Raw genomic sequence first — 23,206 nt, 5'->3', positions numbered from 1 at the left:
TCTCTTCTCTTCGCGTCGACTTCTCTTCTGCTTGCGCTTCTTCTTCCCTCGGCTGCTCTTCGCTGCTCTTCTCTCGTCGCTTCGCTGCTCCGGGCCTTAGCTGCTTCGTATCGGCGCTTCTCGGCTCTGCCGGCCGTCGCTGCTCGTTCACGTCTCTGCTCTGCTCTTCGCTTTCGCTTCTCTCGGCGGCGCGCCCGCTTGCGCTCCCTCTTATCCGCCCGCGCCGCGCCTCGCCTGCTCCGCTGCCTCTCCGCTCCTCGCCACCTCTCCTGCTCCGCCGCCTCTACGCCCTCTCCTCTCATCTCGCTATCCTAGAGAGCAGCTCGAGGCAGACGAAGATCAGAGAAGATAAGATAGATAAATGAGCAGAGAGAGCAGAGAATAGAAAGAAGAGACGACGAAGATATAGAGAAGAGCATCTCCTCCTCCCTCTCCTCCTCTCCTCTGCCTCTCCCTCTCCCTCTCCTCCCTCTCTCTCCCTCTCCCTTCTCTCCTCGCCGCGCCCTCGTCGCCTCTCCTCTCCGCTCCTCGCCTCGCCTCTCCTCGCCGCTCCTCTCGCTCCTCTCCTCGCTCCGCTCGCTCCTCCCTCGCCTCTCCCTCTCCTCCTTCCTCTCGCTCCTCGCCTCTCGCCCGCTCGTCCGCGCCGGTTCTTGTTGTTCTTTCTTTCTTCCTTCCCCTCTTCCCCCGCCCCGCTGTTGTGTTTGTTCTTTCTGCTCCTGGTTTTGAGTGGTGTTTATAGACATGTGCCTGCTTAAAAATGAATAATTTCAGGCTCATTACTACTCCACACATTTGGCATCAGAGAGAAAATCCCACAAATGACAGTTCAATCCTCTTGCAGATTTCTCACAGGAATTCATCAGAATGCACCCTTTTAGGTGTCTTTTAGGAAGGAAGATGTGACCAAATCATGGGAAATAGTTATCCTGAAGCCTTTCAGCCAGTATTTAAGTCAAGATGCTCAGCTGCAGTGATGGAACCCCAGCACCACTCACTGGAGAGGCAAAGGTGGCCAGGTTTAAGCCCTATTTTCCCTCCACACTGGGAAAAGCTCCTGCAGAAGTCTCCAAATGGATGCTTGGCTGGCTGTGGGGATGCTGCAGGGCTCAGAGCAGGGCTGGGGAATGCTGTGGACACAGAATTCACTGCTGGGATCTCAGAAGATTGTGGTTTTGACACAGATGCACTGCAGAATGAGAGATCATGGTGAACTGATCCAAAACTACCCACCCAGACACCCTAAGCCCTAGAGAGGATTTCTGTAATTATATATATGAAACATGTAGGTTTCCCACCCTTCTTCACTTCTGATAATTGCCAGGAGCCTTTCACATCATTGTTTCCTCCTCTTTAACCAAACACTGAACAATAAATAAAACAACTCCTACACCTTTAAGTGCTTTACACTTAGGCTTAACGTGTTTGTACTCGATTTGGTCTTTGCAAGAAGGAAGAACTCTTTTAGAATTGCTAAACAATTCATAGTACCTTGAGCTTCCCCTTTTCCAACACCTTCCTGCTTTATTTAGTAGCATTTGCAGTAGCCAATCCAAATTGCTGGGGCAGGGACTTGTCATCAGAAAAATATGTAGAAATGTCTGCCTACTATTCTTGGGTAGGCAGCCTGCTCTGTGGTTTGATCCTCCAGCACTCTTCCTTTGCTTGATGTGCTTTACTTTTGGTTTATTGACCTTTTGATCAAAGAACTTCAAGCCTTGGACTCGCAGTCCTGCTTTTGGAGGGGAGATTTAGATACAGAGCTTTTGTAGTTCTGTTTTTCTGCATGGTGTGTGACCCTTTTAAACTGGATTTCCTTGAAGTCAGCTGAACGCTGCCCGGGTGCCCAGGGCAGTTTAGTGTGTGTCACACAGCCTCCAGAGGGGCTGTGGTATTTACAGGGATCCAATCCTGCTTTGCTGGCCATAATCTCTACTGACAGACGATAAGCACCAGTGTTTGGTGACTCATGGATCCACTTAAACCACAATTTCCCACAGAATTATAAACCCAAGGCTCTTAATAACTCTCTTTAAACTACAAAAACAAATGTTCAGCTGGTATTTTTTTGTGGTGGCTCTCTAAGTGCTCTGTTCCTGTGTCACAGAGCAAAATGAGAACCAGCTGTAGAACAATATTCTACTGACATCATGTATATGTATGTGCACATGAAGAATTCTTCAGACATTTGGTAAATCTTCTCCTTTCCACGCTGCTCTGTAATAACGAGTCCGTATTTCATTTTGGTGTGTGATTTAAGTGCATGAAAGAATCTGGAGGAAAAAAAAAAGATCACTAGGCTTTTAGCATTTGGATGAACCCAGAGTTTCTGAGTAGAAACTTAAAAATAAATAAAAAGGTAGGAGGAACAGGCTGTCATTTTAACTTATTTTTGCTGTCCCTTAGGCCAACTGCTTCTTCTGCAGAGAAGAAACATTTATGTTTCAGAATGATAAATTTACCGTGGTTGACTCTTCCAAAATTATTCCTGACATTGAACAGTTTTAAAATTTCAAGTCAAAGAGGAAAAAAAAAAAAAAAAAGTGGGGCTCTCTTCTACAAAATGCTGTGGTCCAATTTCTATCACAGGGGATGAGCCCAGCGCTGCATCTGGTACCGGGAGCCATCAGGGGCTGGGCCTTATCCCCAAACTCTGCCCCTGGGAGCTGTGAGAGTGGGAAAAATCACCTCTGTTTACTTGGGAAGGGGAAAGATGGGAAGATAACACAAGGAATCTGCCTGTCAAAGCACTGGCAGGAGGGAAAAGAGAGGAAAAGAGAGAGGAGAGAGGGAAGCCCCATGCGGGCCTGCAGAGTGGCATGGAAGGCGTGTGGGAGAAGAGGGCCCTGGGAGCAGGGCCAGGCTGGGAATGGCTCTGAGGAGGATCCAAGGGCTGAGGGACATCCTGGGGGCTGGGAACAGCTCTGCCATGGGGGTCAGGACTGAGGGACGGGAAGGTTGGAGCAGGCTGGGAAAACCCAGGAGTGGAGCACGGCACGGCCAGAGGGAGACAGGGGGCACCGATGGTGCTGCCACAGAAGTGGGGTGGGATCCTCAGGGAGGGGACAGCCAGGGACAGCCAGGGACAGCCAGGGCAGGAGCAGCAGTGTGAGACAAACCCACGGAATTGGAATAAACCTTCCTGGGAAAGCTGGGGGATAAAAGCTGTAGCATCTGCTGAAGGTTCTGGAGCCTGCAGGGAGAGGTGGGGAAGGCCCAACACACCTGAGTTCCTCAGGGAGCTGAAATCACAGTCCTGTATCACCGAACCACGGAATATTCCAGAAACCTCTGCATCCCCGTCAGCTGCCTGGGTGTCCTGCCTTGGTCACTGCCCAGCTCACATTCCCAACAGGCTGGTTTTGCACTGCTCAGGGAATTCTGGCTCAGGAGGGCTGGGTGTGCCCACCGAGGGTGGGACCTGAGCTGTTCCAGCAGCTCTGGGCTTTCCCCAGCCCCTCTCCTGGCAGCGAGCAGGGATTGCTGAGCTGCTTGGGCAAGGCCACACCTTGGATGTTCTTTCCCAAGGAAAACTTCAGTGCCAGGTCAGGGCAGAGCAGCAGATCCTGCTGAGAGCTCCAGAGTCTGTGGCCTCCCAATATCAACCTAAGGAGAGAAATCCTTCCCCTTCTCCCACCCCGGACCAAAGTTTCTATTTCCTCATGGCTGTTTCTAAATGATTTGATTCTTAACATCAACCCTGTCTTTTAAATGATGAAACATTTTATGGATTTGCTTTAACCCAACTCCAGCTTCTCTCAGTTGCAGTTCTTTGCTGATAAAGAACCTGACTGCACCTTACAATCGATTTACAAAGATTTGCTGCTCCTTCCAATGCTCAGGAGCTCCTTGAGAAATATCCCTGTGTCTGGGTGTGGGTGTGGATGTGTAACTGTGCATTTTTAGCCATGTTCTGGTGCATTTTCCCCTCCTCAGGATGGTAAGTGTGAGGGAGCAAAGGCATGAGGTGACCTAACTTGTCACAAAATGAGAAACAAAACAAGTGTTTGTCAGATCACACTGCCTGATAATTGAAAGAGAGTAAAAATCTGCCTGAACACGGGTACCAGAGCTCAGCTGCTGCACCACAGCTGGTTTGCTGCTCCAGCTGAATGCCATCTGGGAAGTGAAGCATCCCCTGAGCCCATCCTTTAGCCTTCAAACCAACACCTGGGCTCCCACGTGGGAAGAGGTTTTCACGGTCTCTGTGAAGGGCTCTGCAAGTTTGGGTTGTTTCTTTGGTGGGTTGTGTTGAAAGGAGAGGACTTTGTTCCATTAAAGTGTAACAGTTCAGGCTTGTTTGTGTGAATGAATGCCATCCAGCTTATCCTCAGAGGGGAGAAGAAAAATTTGAAGAAAATTTGGCCTTAAATTGATGAAAAGGTAGGAAAAAATCTGAATTAGCAAGTCCTCTATGCAACCAAACCCTCTTCCAACTGCTCCTTTCTTTAAATGAAAACAATGAACACAAGTTAGCAGCAGAACCCCTCTGGCAGGCTCACCTGGTGTCTCATCCTCCTCCTCCCAGCCACAACCAACTGACAAAAAGAATTTGAACAAATCCAGAAAGTCTCAAATGCTCTTTCCAGAGAGTGTGACAAGGGAGGCACCATCTCAGAGACTCATCCAGCACCCTTTCATCTCCCTGGTGCTTATCAACTTCCAAACAAAAGCAGGAAAGAACATAAGGATTTGGCTCACATGTATGCCTTGTAGTTACTGCCTATTTTTTGGATCCTGATGTCATATTTGGAGTCTATGAAGGGCTCAGTGGTGGCGTAGGTCTGAGTGAGTGCTACCACGCTGGCTATGTCCTGAAAATCGTAGTGGTTGTCTACCTTGATCTGGAGCCATCCAGCCACAAGAACACAGCACAGACAAAAGAAGAAAAGAGCAATTAGGAATAAAATGTAGAATTGAGTTGCAAATGGCATTCATGAGAAGCAAGGTTGTGACAACATTAAAAAAAATCCTATGTTTAATCTGATTTCTAGGTACCATAACATTCCTGCTTTAAAACATCTATTTTTTCTAGGCAAAATATTACCTGCTCATTTGGAGAAAGCAATTTGCAGGCACCGGAATTTCATTTTGGGTTGGGGTTTTTTTTGTTTTGGTTTGGTTATTTTGTTTGTTTGTTTTTGTTGTTGTTTTTTGAGTTTTTGTTTGTTTGTTTGGGGGTTTTTTTTGTTAGTCAAGTATAGATCTGCAGGCCTCAAATTATTTTTTTTTAGGTGTGACATGCAATTCCAATGGATGTAAATCCTTCTGCAGTGGTTCTGCAATAGTGATAACTGATTACATGTGGAGCCCACCAGGAATTTTAACATCATCCCAACAGCTTTTCCCATGAGGGAGGAGCTGAAGGGTCCTGATATCCTGGGGAGGGCAGGAGCACAGAGGGCTGGCTCCAGGCAGCAGATTTTATTCTCATTTTTCCATCATTCTCATTTTCCCCTCTGCTCTGAAGGAGCTGGGCTTTCCAGGGGTGGGATTTCCAGGGGTGGAATTTCCAGGGCTTTCCAGGGTGGGATTTCCAGGGTGGGATTTCCCAGCTGTGGAATGCTCTGCTGAGGTGTGAGTGACACTAAACCATCAGCTTTACACCTTGAAGGAGCAGGGGCATGGGCAGGTGGGGAATGCTGATCTAGGGGAGAGGAGAAGGAGATTTTGGAGGGCAGAGGGAGGACACAGACATCACCTCTGGAGAGGGAGGGCAGTCCCTGTGGGGACTCAGAGCTGGGCAAGCAGGAGTGAAAGGGGCTGGGGAGAGAAGCCTTGGGCAGGGGGAGGACAGGGAAGTGGGGCTCTGATCCAAAGGACATCTCAGAGTGGGGAGGAGCAGGCAGGCTCAGGACTGCCCATGCTGTCCAACAGGAAGAGTTTGCAGCTCTTTGCAAGCCCAGAACACCCTGGTTGCTTCTGCTTCTCCTGGGACTATGAAACCTGAGGGCCACGGCTGGGAGGGGGCACAATAAATGGAATTTGGTGGAGATAAAAGCCTGAGGTCTGTGTTTGCCCCCAGCTCTCAGATGGAGAAAGACACAGAGTAATTTGCCATCTGAGAGCCAAAAACCAGACATGAGGTCTGGTTTCACCTTGATTGTCTGAAGGCTGACTGGCCTGTGTGGGTTTAAGTGGGACCTCTGGAAATGCTGCTGCCAGCAGTGCCCTCAGGGAGGGCTGGGCTTCCAGGAGAACCTTCCTTTGCTCCCTGATTGCATTCAGACTTGGAGGGCTTGAAGTATTTCATAGCTAAAAGTAAAAATAATTTCTAGACATTTGATACGAGGAACATTTCTGTGCATTCTTTCCCCTTTTCTCTAAATGAGAGGTGAATATCCAAAGTACAGCATAAACATTCTAACACTTCACATCTGCAACCCACAGAAAGTGCAGTTTAATTAGTGGTTCACTCTGCCCTCAATTAAATTGGCTGCTGGACTTCCAAAGATTTACTAAATATGAAACAAAGCAAAACAGCCATAGGCAAAAAATAACATAGAGTTACAAGGTGTAATTAAATCAGTTTTCTATCTGAAAATAGTGGTAAATATTATGTTCATGGAGCTTTGGAGATTCAGGATGATAAATGTAACTGTTCTCTGATTAACTGATTTAAAATCTAACCACTTCTAGCACTGAAGTGTTTTCAGTGAGTGGAGTTATCCTGCAAGGACTCGAAGTTGGCACTGATAGCAGTGAAAATGGGATTGAAATCCTCTCCCACTGGCCCTGCACTGTGAGATAAGTGACACCAAAACATCTGTACTCACCACTGAAATGCAATTACTTTGGAGAAAGAAAGCAGCAGTTATACAGAGGTACGGAGCAATCACAGACAACACATCAAATAGGAAATCAACGTTCAGTACCAAGCTGAAACCAACAAAGAACCAAGGCAGAACCTTCCCACACTCCCAGCTCCACAAAGTTGGATTGTGCAACAGACCTTGACTCTTGAAGAATTTCAGTGCAGACAATACATTAACAAACAAGGCTTTGCTGGCAGAAAGCATCTCAGCACAGTTCAAAGCACAGCCCACACAGGGCAACCCTCAAACTGCAAAGGCCCAGTTGTAAAAGCACTTTGGGCATGTTCCATTTTCCTGGAGAGATGCTTTCTGAGCAGGGACAGGCAGAGACTTGCAAGGGGGGATCCAAGACACAGCTAAAGGTGAAATCTCAGGGGAGGAAGGAGCATGCACAGGTAAGGGACAACCCCCAGGCTCCCAACATGCAACAAGTAGCATCTGCACCTTTCCCATGCCTGAGTGAGCATGTCCAATCTTCACAACAACAGGAAAGGTTGGCATTGTCAGCTGGGGGAAACAAAACAGGAGCATTAGAGAAGAGAGCCACCACCAGATCAAACAGCATCATTCAGGGGAATTATTGCAGCGTGATCAGAATGGGGCCAGAGCTGCTCTGGCCATGTGGAGCCTCAAACTCTTCATCCTCTGTGTGCTGGTGACTTGCTGGGTGTGTTTTCTGGGCACACTGGTATTCCCAATGCAGCCAATTGGTGTTCTTAACTGTCCTTGATATCAACATTTTTTGTATGTCTTTTTACTTCACCTTTTGAACTGAATTTCTGCTGTTTCCTATTTTAAGCTTTGCTTCTGTGTTTTCTGACCCACAAACTCACATTCTCCAAGGTTATAATCAGCAATGAAGCCAAATTAACCACCTTGTCCCCTTCATTTCCACTATTCAGATGTATGTAAATACATTTTCTGGCCACTTATGAAAGCAGTGATGTCTAATTCACAAAAACTTGCTTTAAAGGCAGGTCCTAGCTTGTGTTACAGAACATCTGAGTTTTCTAGGGAAGGCTCCAGCTTCTGCCCAGAATGCAGGGAATAATTTGGAATAATCCAAGCACTGAATAGGAGAATGTGAAATATACAGAAGCATGTGAAAACACTTTATCCACTGAAATAGAAATGCTTCTGTCTCTCAAAAAGTGGATGAGCACTTTTACTTCCATCATTTACTTGAAAAAGTTGGAGATGTCCCAGTCATGGCCATGGTTGGCACTGCCTTTTTTTTCACTTGAAATTTGCATCTCTTGAACCTCTATCCCTCAAGCACAAAGCTCATTCCACAGAAGAGGTTTATTACTAGAAATAAAAAGGCTGAACACCTTCAACATGTAGCTAAACTGGGCAGCAGCAGGACAGAGTTCCAGCTCCAAACCCTCCCTTTAGTGCCACATTCCAGCACAGTAAATACAGCCAGAGGCAAGGCTGATGCTCTGGAACATAACCTGAGAGTTGTTGGAGGTTTTATGAGACACTGGCTGGTTTCAGAATGACCAGAAGCACTTGCATTACACAGGAAAGGTCACCCCTAGAGGAATTTAGGAATGAAGTTCTTGCTGAACTGCAGCAACCCAAGTTCCTGCTTAGTCAACACCCAGTCACTGCTGTATCACTTTCAGATTTTAAACCAGGCTCTTTTTTTTTCACTTCTTGAGGGTAGGAGGGGAACAAATCACTGCCAGACTGGAGATTCATCAGGGCAGCAGCACATTTCTGTGTCTGAGCTGCAAACCACTGCAGTGGGGTTTGTCATGGAAATGCTGCAGACCTCTGAGCATAGCAGAGCACATGGCCCTCCTGTAATTAGCAGGGCCACGGATCTTCCTGTGATCCCAGAGCTGTGGAATCCTCTGTGGCCCACAGCAGCCAACACAACTCACATTGAAAAAAAAATAAAAAAAGAAAGTGAAAAGAAAATGAAAAAAAAAAAAAAAACAAAGAAAGTGAAAAGAAAAAAGATCTTCTTGTGATCCCAGAGAGAATGAAAAGAAAAAAGATCTTCCTGTGTTCCCAATCCTCTGTGGCCCACAGCTGCCAACACAACTCACATTAAAAAAAAAAAAAAAAAGGAAAAAAGAAAAAAAAAAAGAAAGAAAAAGGGGAAAAAAGTGCTTTCTCCCACAGAAAAGTGCAGTAACATAATTTTCTCTGGACCCTGATCCTGAGATTCCACGTGCTCCACCACATCCCAGCACAGACTGAGGGAACAGGCTCTGGATGCTGCAGCTCAAACTTCAGAGAGGAAAAAGCCAGGCAGGCAAAATTCACTAATCCCAACACTTCTCTTGTTTGTAGCTGTCCCTGGGACAGGTCCCCAAAGCCCAGCAATTTTTACTTTGGGGTTTGAGCAGCTTTTCCTTCACTGCTGCTCTGATTTTATTGATCCCAGTTTTCCCTCTGCCATGGTGCAAGCACCTCTCTGCCACCACCCCATGGCCAGGGGATTGTTCTGCCAAGGAAACCTAAAATGTCCCATGGAAATAAAAGAAAACCTGACCTGAATCCTCCCATCCCATTCCCAGTCTGCTCTTTTTCAGGCACCCCCCAGACTATTCCTGCATTTCATGAACATTATCTATGATAGAAGTGTGATTGTGACAGTGAAAATGTATCAGCTCCATGGATTTCCCTTTAATTTGCATTATAATTACTGATAATTATAATTTATATTGTGATTACTGCTATAAAAGCTGTTTGCTTTGAAAAGTATCACTGAGGAGAAAAGGCCATTTTGCAAAAAATATTGCAGATTTTTTGAAAGCTTTCTTAAAATCAGTAAAAATTCTACAAATTCTAAACATTCAAAAAATTCAGAACTTTAACTCTGGCAATTAAAAACCCAAAGAGTGACCAGAGAAATTGAGAAACCTGCCAAGTTCATGAATGTGAGAGATGGAAGGGTCTGCACTGCATGAGCCCTTCCACACACATACAAGATACACAAATACAGCAGAATAAAAAATAGGATTAGCAGGAGCTCTAACTTAAATAGCAAGGCAATAAACTACCATTATTAATTAGACAGAAACCAGAATATTTGGCGAAGGTGGAATAAAATTTTCAAAATGTTCAGTCATATATGAGTGTGATTGGACTGGTAATAAATATTGGGAGCAACTGGAAAAACTCCTGGCTCCTTGTGGGACACATCTGCAAGCAGCTGAGGAACACACTGACATTGGCCAATCCGTGCCATTAATCAAAATAACTACAGTGAAAATTCAAGTGTTAGCCAGACAGGATAAATGTCACTTTTAGGTGAGAGTGAAAATCTAAAAATCCAGTTCATTTCGTTATTCCCTTACTGGTGCCACAGCAGCAAGGATAATTGTTATTAATCATGGTTTCTTAGTGTTTCACCTGCAGCAACTTTGGAAATGGAAGATTTTTTTGTACTATGAGCCTAAAAGGCAAATACTTTATTGTATCCATCTTCAGGATCTGGCCACGTGAGGAATTCATAACTGTGCTTAGCTTGTTTGTACTGTGGAAAGGAAAATTCCAGTTTGATAAAATCCCACAGCACCTCCAGTGTCACCCTGGCCAATCTGTGCTGCAGGTAACCCAGTGAGCCAGAATGGCTCAGATTAACCAGCACTGTCCCCATCTGCTTTGGTGCTTGCCTCTTTCCTCATGGAGGGGAGATCCCAACCCTCCCCTACTGCAGAAACTTTCTGGAGTTTCTGAGCCTGGTTCATCCTGCAATTATAAGTCTATTAATTAAAAATAAAACCTCCACATTTCAGCTTCATACACTATGGTGCTCAATGGTTTGTAAGTTCTACTGCAATTTAAATATTTTTGAACAATTTCAATACAAGCTTGGTTTTTTTCCCAAGAGATATAATTTGAATTTTTCTAAATTTACTTTGGATTCTTTTAACTGAGACATAGTGCAAAATATAATCAAAGGCTTCTATAAAAATAGAACCAGGCAAAGATTATCTGAAAAAAAAAAAAAGAGTGAAAAAACCCCTCTGCTGGCAACAATACAGACAACAGAGTTTTCTGAAGGTGGCATTCACCCTGCTTTCATGTCCTGGGGTTGAGCTGACTAGAAAAGCCACAACAGGAAAAAAAAAAAAGAGGGGGCGGAGAAGCAGTGACAAAAAAACCCCAGATGTTGCATAAACACGACTTACCTCAAGTTCAGTGTTTAAATATTTATCTTTCCAATAATCCCCAAGCAGAGTTCATTTAACCACTCCAGTTCCATGTAATTTATTTGTGGAATATGCATCAGCCTAAATCTAATTTTGCTCTGCTTACTTTGGAGAAAGGAAATTAAAAGTGAAATAATGAAGGTGGCCTTTTATTCATTTTTTTTTTTTTCTTTCCCAGAAACAGGCAGGAAGAGCCCTAAATCAATAAACAAGCAGCAGATGTACTTTCTCTGGTCTGTTTGGTTTGCAGAAAACACAATTTCCAGATCAAGTGGGGGCTCAGCCAGGCAGGAGCTCCGTCAGCAGCAGGGCCAGCCCAGCCCTGGCCTCTCAGCACAAAAGCTGGCCTCAACAAACACAGGCACAATTCTGGGATGTGCAGCCACATTTTCCCCTTGGCAGCTAAAAGGAGGTGTAAAAACTCTCTGTGCAAGGAGTAAAGTTGAATACCCCCGAGCCCAGGGGGAGGCTGAGGTGATTTGTGTTATCTTTTTAGCTAGGGCAGTGGGGAAATAAAAGTTCAAGGGGAGAAAAAGAGTAGAGTTTAAATTTATTGGTGGGAGAGGAAAATGTGCCTGATCTGTGAGTCCTTGGCCCCCAAGTGAAGGCTGGAGGGGTTTGTGAGCTGAGTGCCACACGGGTCCCAGGGCCACCAGTGGGAATTGGTGCAGAGCTGGGAGCTCTGGGCTCCCTTTGAGACTGCCACCAGCACCTGGGGAGGCTGGAGCTGCACAGAGCAGCCCCACATGCCCCTGAAATCAGCCAGGGCTGGAGAGGATCCTGGGTTAGGGAGTGACACCCCCAGAGCACCAGGAGATCCCCTAAAAGGCCTTTGTCCCCACAAGTGGTGTGCCTGCTAAAGATCCCAGGGATCTAAATGAGCACAGAGTGATCTGATGGCAGAGAGCCTGCTGGTTTCAAACCTGCACAGCCTGAGAACAGAAATTGTCACTAGGAAGGAAAACACAAAGTGGGATTGCAGCAGATCAATGAGAGCAGCCCCCACAGATCCCCAGAAGAAACTCTGAAGACCAAAACTCTGCAGAAACAAATTCTGTTTTGATTCTGGCCTGTCAGTGTTTAATTCATCCTTCCACCAGCTGTTTGGAAAACTGCTGCCTCAAAAGTCAAGTTACACTTTGCCACCTTGTAAAACAATTACCCAAATTGCTGTGCCTATAAACTGTAAGGATTTTTTGCTGTAGTATTTCAGAGGTGAATTACAGCTCTAAATTCCCTCCTGTTTGAAGCAGCTGTAGCTCACGTGGAGACCCTGGAATTTAAAATCCATCCAAGCTCACCTATTTTGTGAAATGCCATTCTGAATGTTCAACAGGATTGTACAAGTGAGGTACAGGATGTGTAGTGTGACTTCATCAGGTAAAATGACAGCAGATTTTAGAGGTAATTGCAATGCCAAAGGAGAAGCAGGGAGGAAAGAACAGAGTCAAAGCATCGAGTAGAGCACAGATAAATTCTGGGTTGTTGGAATCTGAAATGCAAAGACCCCTCAGGACCTTGGGCCTGGAAGCCAAAGCTTGGAATTGAACCCAAGATTTGGTCTGAGACCTTGGAAAGGGCTCCCAAACTTGAGTGCTAGAAGCAAGAATGTGGATTCATAGTTTTATAGCAGAGACACTTTTAGCTAAGTAAAAGAAAGTTTAAAGTTTTAGAGTTTAAAATATAGAAAAAATAAAAGTAGCTACAAAGGTAAAGAAGGAGTGTAGAATGCAGCACTGTAGGTTTGTGTGTCATTACAGGATTGGCTGAGAAAGCTTCCACTGTAGCATGAGTCCATAAAATGAAATATTTAAAGATTAGGTCAAAAATAAATATCCTTGTTAGTAGTGTTTTATTAGTCAAGAACTCCTTAAAAAGTCTTGTCACTAAGGGTCTTGTGACTTCCTGAACTGTGCTGTAATGATGTGAACCAGACTCACCCTTCCTACCTGTGCAGAAAATAAGAAAAATAAACCACATCATCACAACAATTCAGAGGGCCCGTCTCAAATTCCTTCCAAGATTCCCCACAAGTGAATTATCCCAATGGGTGTGGAAACTCCTGCCCACTACCATTCCCAAATAAGAGTCATTTGCCACAATGAAGAGAAAATCTGATTGATATGGATAAAAAACTGCACTCTGTGCCCTGGCAGAAGCTGAAGCACGGAGCAGGCAGCCCAAGCAGAAGGCTCGGAGTGGGCTCAGACTGCCTGACAGCTGGAGGGGACAATGAGGTGGCTGTGGCACGTCCATGGCAATCAAAAACCCTCCCAAAAGCTGTCTGGACAGTCCCCCTGCAGCAGAGTCCAGTGCTCCTGACCCAGCTCCCAGGCTGAGTGTGAACTCACAGCCACCAGAGCAATGCAGTGAGCAGCACCAGGGATGGACAGACTGACAACAGGCTGTGCTGCCCCCCTGGAAACATGGGCTGGGCTGGGCTGGGCTGGCAGCAGGAGGAAATCCAGCACAGCAAGGCACAGGGGTTATCCCCAGCCCTGGGTTACCCCAGAATCCTGGGTTATCCTAGAATCCTGGGTTATCCTAGAATCCTGGGTTATCCCCACAATCCTGGGTTACCCTACAATCCTGGGTTACCCTAGAATCCTGGGTTATCCTAGAATCCTGGGTTACCCCAGCCCTGGGTTACCCTAGAATCCTGGGTTACCCTAGAATCCTGGGTTACCCTACAATCCTGGGTTACCCCAGAATCCTGGGTTACCCTAGAATCTTGGGTTATCCTAGAATCCTGGGTTATCCTAGAATCCTGGGTTACCTAGAATCCTGGGTTTTCCTGCAGCCCTGGTTTATCCCCAGCCCTGGGTTATCCTCAGCCCATGGTTATCCTCAGCCCTGGGTGTTCCTGCAGCCCTGGTTTCTCCCCAGCCCTGGTTTCTCCTGAATTCCTGTTTTATGCCCAGCCCTGATTTCTCCCCAGCCCTGGTGTCTCCTGCAGCCAGAGGCTGAGGGGAGAGGAGGGGTGGGCAGTGGGAAGGGCAGGAAGGCCCCGGGGCAGAGCTGCCCCTCCCCAGCGAGCTCTCAGGGTGATGGCCTCATTCATTCCCCTGTCACCTGCCACCTCCAGAGAGCAAACCTCCCAAACTCTGGGCTCATCACCCAACAGCAGCAGCCCAGGGGGTTTAGTGCAGGGCTCTGGGGGCTGTTAGAGACAAGTAAGGATGGTAATTAATGCCCACACTGCTGTTGGTGGGCACTATTGATTATGTAATTAATTTGATTGTACTATTTAGGAAAGTCTTTAGGACACCCAGGACATGGCTGGAGGTGTTGTTCTGGAGAATCCTGGACAAAATGTGCCTTAGGGACCAGTAGAGAAGAGTGTTTGCCCCCCCATATTTCTTTATAATTTGAATTTTGTGAATTCAATTTGATATTGAATTTGATCAATTTGATCTATTTAGATCATCTATAACAGCAGCCCTGTGATGGAAACCCATCAATGGCTCCCAATTAACTCCTTCATCACTTCCCAGTCTGAGAGTGGGAATTCCAGTGCCAAAGGGGCTGACCCCAGCCCCTGGCAGCCCTGCCTGGGGGTTTTCCTGCCTCCCTGCAGCTGGAACTCCCTGCAAGCTTCCAGCCCTTCTCATCCCTCCCCTCACATGAAAGAAGCCCATTTCTCCTGGGTAAGAACAGAGATGTTAACAGGTCTAAATTATTTTCAGGTGTTAGTCCTGGGCTGGGATCCAGCCTTATGATTTGAAGCCAAAACTTTAGACTGGAAAAGTAAAAAAATCCAAGTGTGGCTGCATGAAATCAGGACATTTTGTACAGGATTCCTGGCTCAGTGTTTGGTGTGGATCTAAAGGCTAAAAGCTAGACCCAATTCTAATAATTCTGAATATTTGTGGGTTTTTTTTCTAACAGACAGAGTGTGTCTTGAGGGGGATGGGAATTGAAAAGAAAAATAATCAGAGCACTAATATTTGTATAACTGTTCAGAAATGAAATAAATCTGCTGCTGTAACACATGTACACTTCTCTCTAAAGGTAACAAGCTGCTCTGGGCACACCTAAACCTCAGCCTCAACAAAATGCATTTTCATGAGCCTGGATTGGAATGGTTCAGGTCATGTTGATGAATTTTCAGTTCCTAGGCTTGATTTGGGTTGTGACAAACGACAGAATTGTTTAAGCAGCCATGTCCTGCATGCCAATCCAGAGATGTTCTTTTTTACTCTCTAATCAAACCTTGGGTTGCTTCCTCATGGAACAGTTTTATTTCACAAAAAGAGGGTGCCCACAGGTTACACACACCCAGATTGCCACAGCGACCAAAGCTCTGAGGGTGAAAAGGATTTCTGAGCTCTGCATTTATTCCACTGAATTCCACTCCCAACATCAGCCAGGAAATGCGGGCACAGATCTGCTCTGAGCAGGATTTGCATTAACAAGGAATGCAGGGAAAGGGCTATGCCTCCAAAACCGCTGGGATACTTTTCCTTGCTATTCGAAATTAAACCTGCCATGAAATAATTCCGTTTAAAAGGCCTTTTATGGCGGCTTTGATTGGCAATCGGTTATTCCCTGTAGCCAGCGACGCTGGGGGCTCACAAGCAGCGCTTTGAGAGGTTTCCTTCCCATGAATGAAGTTCTGTCCAGCCTCGGACGGGGACGGCAGCTCAGGAAAGCGCCCAGAAGGGCAGGGCAAGATCGGGAGCTCCAAACAGGACAGCTATGATTACTTGCCCAAAATAAGATCGCAGGGCTGGCTTTAAAATCCAAACTGGACGCGAACTCACTCGGAGGAAATAAAACGCTCCGAAAATCCGTTTCAGATCCGCGCAAAAGCCGTTTAGGAGGGAGCTTCTGGCGATTACCATTTGCACTCCCGAGCTTCTTCGGGCCGATGTCACCAATAAACGAGCTGGGAAGCGCGGGAAGGCGGAGCCGGGGCTCGGCGCCGGGGCCATAAATAAGAGGGTCCCATGTCCGGCTGCTTTGGAGGCAGCGAGCACCGGCAGCGCTCGGAGCGAGCGGCGCGGGGCGAGCATCCCGAGCATCCCGAGCATCCCCGGGCATCCCGAGCATCCGCGGGCATCCCGAGCATCCCAGCGCGGCCGAGCCTTTCCCCCGTGCGGAGCATGAGCCGAGCGGGCAGCGGGAGCCCCGGGAGGAGCCCCGGGAGCCGAGGGGCAGCGCTGGTGCTGGCGCTGGCGCTGTGGGCTCTGCCCGCCGCCGTGTCCGGCTGCAGCTGCGCGCCCGCGCACCCGCAGCAGCTGCTGTGCGATGCTGCGCTCGGTGAGTCCGCGGCCGCGGAGCCTCCGCGGGGCTCTTCTGCAGCGGGGACGGGGGACAGGGCTGCTGGCAGCTGGGCTGCACTGCCCCGAGCGCGGGGGAATTGATGGCAGGGCTTGCTCTGCTTCCCGCGCCCTGCCAGGAGGGGTTCGTGCTTATAAATGGCTGGGATTGCTGGGTTGGAGAGTGGCTTTTTATTTATTTTTAATGTGGTTTTATATATTTTATATCTAGTTTATATCTATATCTATAGATCATCTATCTAGATATATATCCATTATATCTATCTATAAATCTATCTATCTATCTGTCTATCTATCTATCTATCTATAAATCTATCTATCCATCTATCTATCCATCTATCTATCTATCTATCTATCTACTATCTATCTATCTATCTATAAATCTATCTATCTATCTATTTATCATCTATCTCCATATCTATTTCTATATATCCCATTTCATATTATAAATATTATCTATAATTACATTTCTAAATTCTATATGCATTTTTATTAATGTATTTTTATCCTTCACGTATATTTATATAATTTATGCATTATCTTTTATATATTTTATATCTATTGTATATAACAGATATTTCTATACTTTATATGTGTTATATATTTTATATATAATATCTATTTTATATATTTGTGGCTTAGGTCCTAACTTAGAAAATAGCTGAGCTTTCAGATATCTACTGCTAATATACAGCAGTATCTGCTATGTAAAAAATATTCTATCTAAACATGCCTGTAATGTGTAGTAATCTGTAATCTGTATCTGCTCATACAGATATTTTTATAGCACTTCAGGGGAAAAAAAAACCAAAACCAAAACAAAACAAAACACCCAAAAAACAAAATATAAGTCCCCAGTGGTAACTTGCTGAAACTTTTGAGCTTTGTTCTGCTATTCTAAACTTTCTTTAATTTATTCTTGGGGTTTTCTGTCATTTTCTGGAGCAGGAGGCTGATGGGCCCTTTATTTTGTGCAGATAAAGTGGCTGCAGCAGCTCTGTGTGAACATAACTCTCCAGCTTTGGGGCAATTGTGCCTCATGACAGCCAGGCAGCCCCACGGTTGTCAAACAACTCATGGAAAGAGCCTAAAGATCCCAAAATTAGGCTGCAGGGGGATGAGAAAGTGTGACATTTTGAGAAAATGTGACATTTTGCAGCCTTTTGATTTCATTAGCTCAGGCTAAGGCTGGTTAGCTTCCATGGGGTGTGAACAGTAAATGTAGAACATGAGTTTCCAAAGTGCCACAGAATTAGCATCTCTATGGGGCAGGCAATACCTTCTGCATACTGATTCATTGCTTTTATGCCCTGACAGAAAATCTTTGTGGCCATGACAAACTCTGAGCTCTGTTTGTGGCCATCAGCTAAATTGGTTTTTAATCTGCCCATGTTCAGCAATCCCTTTGGTGGAGGTGCCTCCACCAGGCACTGCACACTCGGGGGTGTTTAAGGAGTGAAAGGAAATAAAAGTTGTGCTACAACTAAATATGAACTGTGCACGAGAGAGTGACAGCTTTTCAACAGGCTTCATGTAAAAATTATCCAAAATTAACAATTTTAAAGCATAGAGGAAACTCAAAATATTCATTATGGGCCACCTTAATGAATAATTTCATTCACAGGGAAGCCATCCTGATGATACAAATTAATACTTACTCATTTCTTAGATGTATTTTACAAACAGGAACTACATCATGCTGCTTTTGGCTTTTCTACTACATCATGCTACTTTTTATTTAAATACTTCCCATAGTTTTATGTTACAATGTTTGGACTTGTTGCTCAAGCTCTCACTCCTATAAATATTCCTATCCAAGTAAACTTCCTCTTTTGGCTGAGGGATGTTTATGTCAAGGATCCCTTTGTTCACTGTTTATACTTTTAAAATACCATTTCTGTACATCACAAAGTGGGAAATGAAGGGAATTCTTCATCCCAAGAAGTGCACACATATTTTTGTGTGTACATTTGCATGTACACACACACACACACACACACACACACACACACACACACACACACAACCTGCTCTGGGCGCTCATGGCTGAATTCCTGGAGAATCTTTGGCCACAACATTTTGAATAAAGGAGTGAAACCCCTTGGAAGAGCTGCAGTGGAGCTGCCTGTCCTGTGTGGGAGGAAGCTCCAGGGAGCAGCTTGGCAGAGCAGCTCCCCCAGGCCGGTGCCAGCAGCCTTTGTGCCCAGGAGAGGAGCTGTGCCTGGCAGGAAGGGGCACCCCGGGCTGCAGCCCTGGCCAGGCACTGCTCATCCCCTGGGAACTGGGGCTGTGCCTCCACAGCTGCCTGGGGACACACCTCTGCCCTTGGGGACACACCTCTGCCCTTGGGGACACACCTGTGCCCTTGGGGACACACCTGTGGCCACCTGGCTCCCGGCTGTGTGCTGAGGCTGTTCCAGTTCTTCAGTTATTAAATTGATTAGTTCATTAAGCTCATTCTATCGAGCCACAAACCCAGCCAAGGACTCCCTCAGACGATTTCCTAGCACATCTTATTAAAATAGAGATGCCCTGACCCAAAACTCTGCAGGAAAACCAGAGACAAAGTCTCAGACTTGCTCGTGGAGCTACCAACCACCCCATGTCCTTCAGCCACCATGTAAAGGCAATATTTTTAATTTCCTCTATGATGGAGGTGGAGGGATTGAATTGACATTCACTGAACCTCCAACTGAATGTGTGAAGCCACTCAGCAGCAGCATTTCTGAGAGATCCAAGGAAAAACAAGCACAGAAATTAATTAAGTCTGGACAGCTCTTTTGCTTTGCCTTTTGTTAAGATGATTGGTGCTGGGACACTTTGTCCTTCACTGCCATTTGTGGCTCTGCATGCCCAGAGGCAGCACAGAACCCGAGAGAGATCAGGGGATGTCTGACAGAGCTGGATCAGGGAGAGCTCCTGGTCCTGCCCAAAATCAGGGATGGGTGGAGAGGCCTGCAAGGGCTGAGGTTGGGAAGGACTGTGGGATTTGGCACATCAGGGCTGCTGTGCCAGTCCTGCCATCTCCCTGACCCTGCATCTGTTCATCTTCCCTCAGAGCCTTCAGGGGATGTGATTTTGTACAGCATCAGTAGCACTGATAATAACAAAGGGGGGACTATTTTCAAGCTAAAAACAATTTATAGCTCAGACAAACATCAGTCTCAGGGGCTGTGAGAGTTCAGAGGAGCAGGCATTCAGCCACAGCTCAGGAGCAGTCCCAGGTTCTTTGTTACAAGGCAATGCAGAACTTTCTAACCCAATGCACAGCTGCCTCAGGGTTTATTTTGCCTTTCTAACCCATCACCTTCACTCACTTCTGCTGCACTGTGGATACTTTTGTCCAATGGCTTCTGTCTCACATGCACACAAATGCTTCTGTTATAACTTCTGAACCCTCAGCTCACCCATACAGCCCCACCCTACACTACAAACCCTTCACCATCTCATCAGGACAGCTGCTCACTTACTTAAGGCATTTTCTTACAACCATAGAAACATAAGTTTATGGTTTCCCTGCTTAATATCTGTGCATTGTGTTTTTACATCAATCCAAGCTTCTCCCAAGGCTGCAGACCAAACCCTTCAGTGTCTGTGGAAGTTTCTGTTTTTCTGATTCCCACAGGACAGGTTGGAGAAATTGTCATGAGCTTCTCAGTAGTTTTTAATTTAACTCCTCCTTTGTGGGAAGTGCCTGGCACCAGGAGATCCACACCTTTTACACAAAACCAGAGATACAAGATCCCTCTTGTGCTTCTCTAAGGGCTGCTGAGGCACTCCTAAAATGTGCTGAGCTCCTCCAGCCCCAGCAAACACCTCTGCTTTCCCAGAGGACTTGCCCTGGGAATGGAGGGGTTTAATTAAACAGATGTCCATGTTAATTAGCAGTGCTGACCACAATGCCCAGTTTTTCTCCTCACAAAAGTGTGGGAGGAGGTGCTGGATAACAAAGTCAGTAGTGAGGCTCTGGAGTGCCAAGCCAGCACATGAAACTCTTTGGATAATTGCCTTTTTTGGAGAGAAACACGGATGCAGTTGAGTTTACCAGATAGTGCCAAGGTAACAGATTTCCTTTTTGCCACTGAATTTGTCATCCTGGCCTCAATGCTGGACCAATTTGAGCTTCAGGTCAGGCAATCTGGAGGCAGAAATGGGCTGTGGGCAGCACTGATTCCTTTCTGAAGCCTGGCACTTTAAATTCATGTTGGATTTTCCCCTTGGGCTATTTTTTGGACAGTAGGAGAAATACGTAAATACTTCACATTTCTTAGCTGTGTAACACCAGTTCCCTTCAAAGCTGTTTGTATTCTTTCTGATTTCAACTGTCTAATTATTGTTTTTTCTTAAAAATATATTGAAAATTTTTACTGAACAGCAATGACTAACAGGTCTTGAATACATAGATATAGATATACATATAGATATAGATGATATAGATATAGATAGATAGATATAGATATAGATATAGATATAGATGATATAGATATAGATAGATATAGATGATAGATATAGATATAGATATAGATGACATAGATATAGCTTCAGAAGTTGTGCAGCTTTGGAGAAGAGTGGCACATTTCAAAATAGGATGGAAACTTTACAGCTGGAGCTTGGCAGCATTTTCAGCCCATTAAAATCTCCCAGGATCACGGAGATCAAGCACTGTAAAGATGTGCCAGATGATATATTAAATTTTAATCACATCTAAACATAACAGTGCAAATTGTCTTTAAATATGCCAGAATTAGGTTTTCAGAGTCAGCTCTTCTGGGAGATAATCACAAAATGCCATTTCTTCACTGCTGAGTTTCAAATGAAAACCTTTGTGGCTCAGTGTCCCCCAGTTTTGCCTCTGTGCCATGTAACATCCAGCTTTGTGCTGGGTTGGATTGATTTGAACATTATTGGGTAAGAGGTAATTTCTGCCTGGTGGGAAAAATCAGTTTTGGGGATGCACTGGAAACAGGGATGGTGCTTGCTCCAAGTGAGGAGAGAAAGGTGAGCAGTGAAATGCAATGTTTTAGTGTTGTTTCATTGTGTTATATTGGCAGCGACATTCCCAGTGCCAGTAATGCTCATTTCCAGTGCTAATAATGCACATTTCCAATGGCAATAATGCACATTTCCAATGGCAATAATGCACATTTCCAATGGCAATAATGCACATTTCCAGTACCTATAATGCACATTCCCAGTGCCAGTAATGCTCATTTCCAGTGCTAATAATGCACATTTCCCGTGCCAATAATGCACATTCCTGTTGCCAATAATGCACATTTCCAGTGCTAATAATGCACATTTCCAATGGCAATAATGCACATTCCTGTTGCCAATAATGCACATTTCCAATGGCAATAATGCACATTTCCAGTACCTATAATGCACATTCCCAGTGCCAGTAATGCTCATTTCCAGTGCTAATAATGCACATTTCCAGTGCCGCTAATGCACATTTCTCAAGCCTGTAATGCACATTTCCAGTACCACTAATGCACATTTCCAGTGCCTGTAATGCACATTTCCAATGGCAATAATGCACATTTCCAGTGCCTGTAATGCACATTTCCAATATACAGTAATGCACATTTCCAGTGCTAATAATGCACATTTCCAATATACAAAAATACACATTTCCAGTACCACTAATGCACATTTCCAGTGCCTTAATGCACATTTCCAGTGCCTTAATGCACATTTCCAATATACAGTAATGCACATTCCCAGTGCCAATAATGCACAGTTCCAGTGCCAATAATGCACATTCCACTGACAATAATGCACATTTCCAATGGACAATAATGCACATTGCCAGTGCCCTGTAATGCACATTTCCAATATACAGTAATGCACATTTCCAGTGCTAATAATGCACATTTCCAATATACAAAAATACACATTTCCAGTACCACTAATGCACATTTCCAGTGCCTTAATGCACATTTCCAGTGCCTTAATGCACATTTCCAATATACAGTAATGCACATTTCCAGTGCCAATAATGCACATTTCCAGTGCCAATAATGCACATTTCCTGTTGCCAATAATGCACATTTCCAATGGACAATAATGCACATTTCCAGTACCTATAATGCACATTCCCAGTGCCAGTAATGCTCATTTCCAGGGCCAATAATGCACATTTCCAGTACCTATAATGCACATATGCAGTGCCAGTAATGCTCATTTCCAGGGCCAATAATGCACATTTCCAGTGCCAATAATGCACATATGCAGTGCCAGTAATGCACATTTCCAGTGCCAATAATGCACATTTCCAATGGACAATAATGCACATTTCCAGTGCCAATAATGCACATTTCCAATGGACAGTAATGCACATTTCCACTGCCACTAAAGCACATTTCCAGTGCCACTAATGCACATTTCCAATGGCAATAATCCACATTTCCAGTGCCAATAATGCACATATGCAGTGCCAGTAATGCACATTTCCAGTGCCACTAATGTACATTTCCAGTGCCAATAATGCACATTTGCAGTGCCAGTAATGCACATTCCCATTGCCAATAATGCACATTTCCAGTGCTGATAATGCTCATTTCCAGTGTCAGAAATGCACATTTCCAGTACTAATAATGCACATTCCCATTGCCAATAATGCTCATTTCCAGTACCAGTAATGCACATTTCCAGAGCCTCTTTGCCAAGGTGCAGCTGCCATTCCTCAGGGCTCACTCCCGGGAGTGGGAGCTGAAATTCTGCTCCAAGAATTGGGGACTGGTGGCAGAAATGCTGTGCTGGGCTCGTGCTGTTCCAGTTCTGTCCCAAAGAACAGGCAGAAACCCACCTGAGAGTGGTTCCTGCAAGGATTTTAGTGGGGAGGCAGCATTGGTGCCACTGGAGGAGAGTGCTGCCAGCCACACCTCCAGAACCAATGAATCTTCTTAAAAGAAGCTAAAATTGTAATTATTTCAAAACT

At 45.4% G+C, this 23,206-nt stretch overlaps 2 protein-coding genes across 2 annotated transcripts in view; one reads left to right on the top strand and one right to left on the bottom strand.

The window, feature by feature from the left end:
- SYN2 (synapsin II) overlaps nucleotides 1-23,206 on the bottom strand; it is a 176,284-nt gene that overhangs the window by 34,178 nt on the left and 118,900 nt on the right. Inside the window, exons 6-7 of the mRNA XM_018915255.3 lie at nucleotides 7,257-7,319; nucleotides 4,699-4,841 (exon numbers count right to left, since the gene is read on the bottom strand). Of these exons, the coding sequence (XP_018770800.3) occupies nucleotides 4,699-4,841; nucleotides 7,257-7,319 (206 nt within the window). The remainder of the gene's footprint in view (nucleotides 1-4,698; nucleotides 4,842-7,256; nucleotides 7,320-23,206) is intronic.
- The window catches only part of TIMP4 (TIMP metallopeptidase inhibitor 4), a 30,738-nt gene continuing 23,465 nt past the window's right edge, over nucleotides 15,934-23,206 (top strand). The window contains exon 1 of the mRNA XM_018915250.3: nucleotides 15,934-16,246. Coding sequence (XP_018770795.3) covers nucleotides 15,934-16,246 — 313 coding nt within the window. The remainder of the gene's footprint in view (nucleotides 16,247-23,206) is intronic.

Source organism: Serinus canaria, chromosome 12, assembly GCF_022539315.1.
Source record: "Serinus canaria isolate serCan28SL12 chromosome 12, serCan2020, whole genome shotgun sequence".
In the NCBI taxonomy this organism is placed as follows: Eukaryota; Metazoa; Chordata; class Aves; order Passeriformes; family Fringillidae; genus Serinus; species Serinus canaria.
This window is presented reverse-complemented; position numbering and strand designations above follow the sequence as displayed.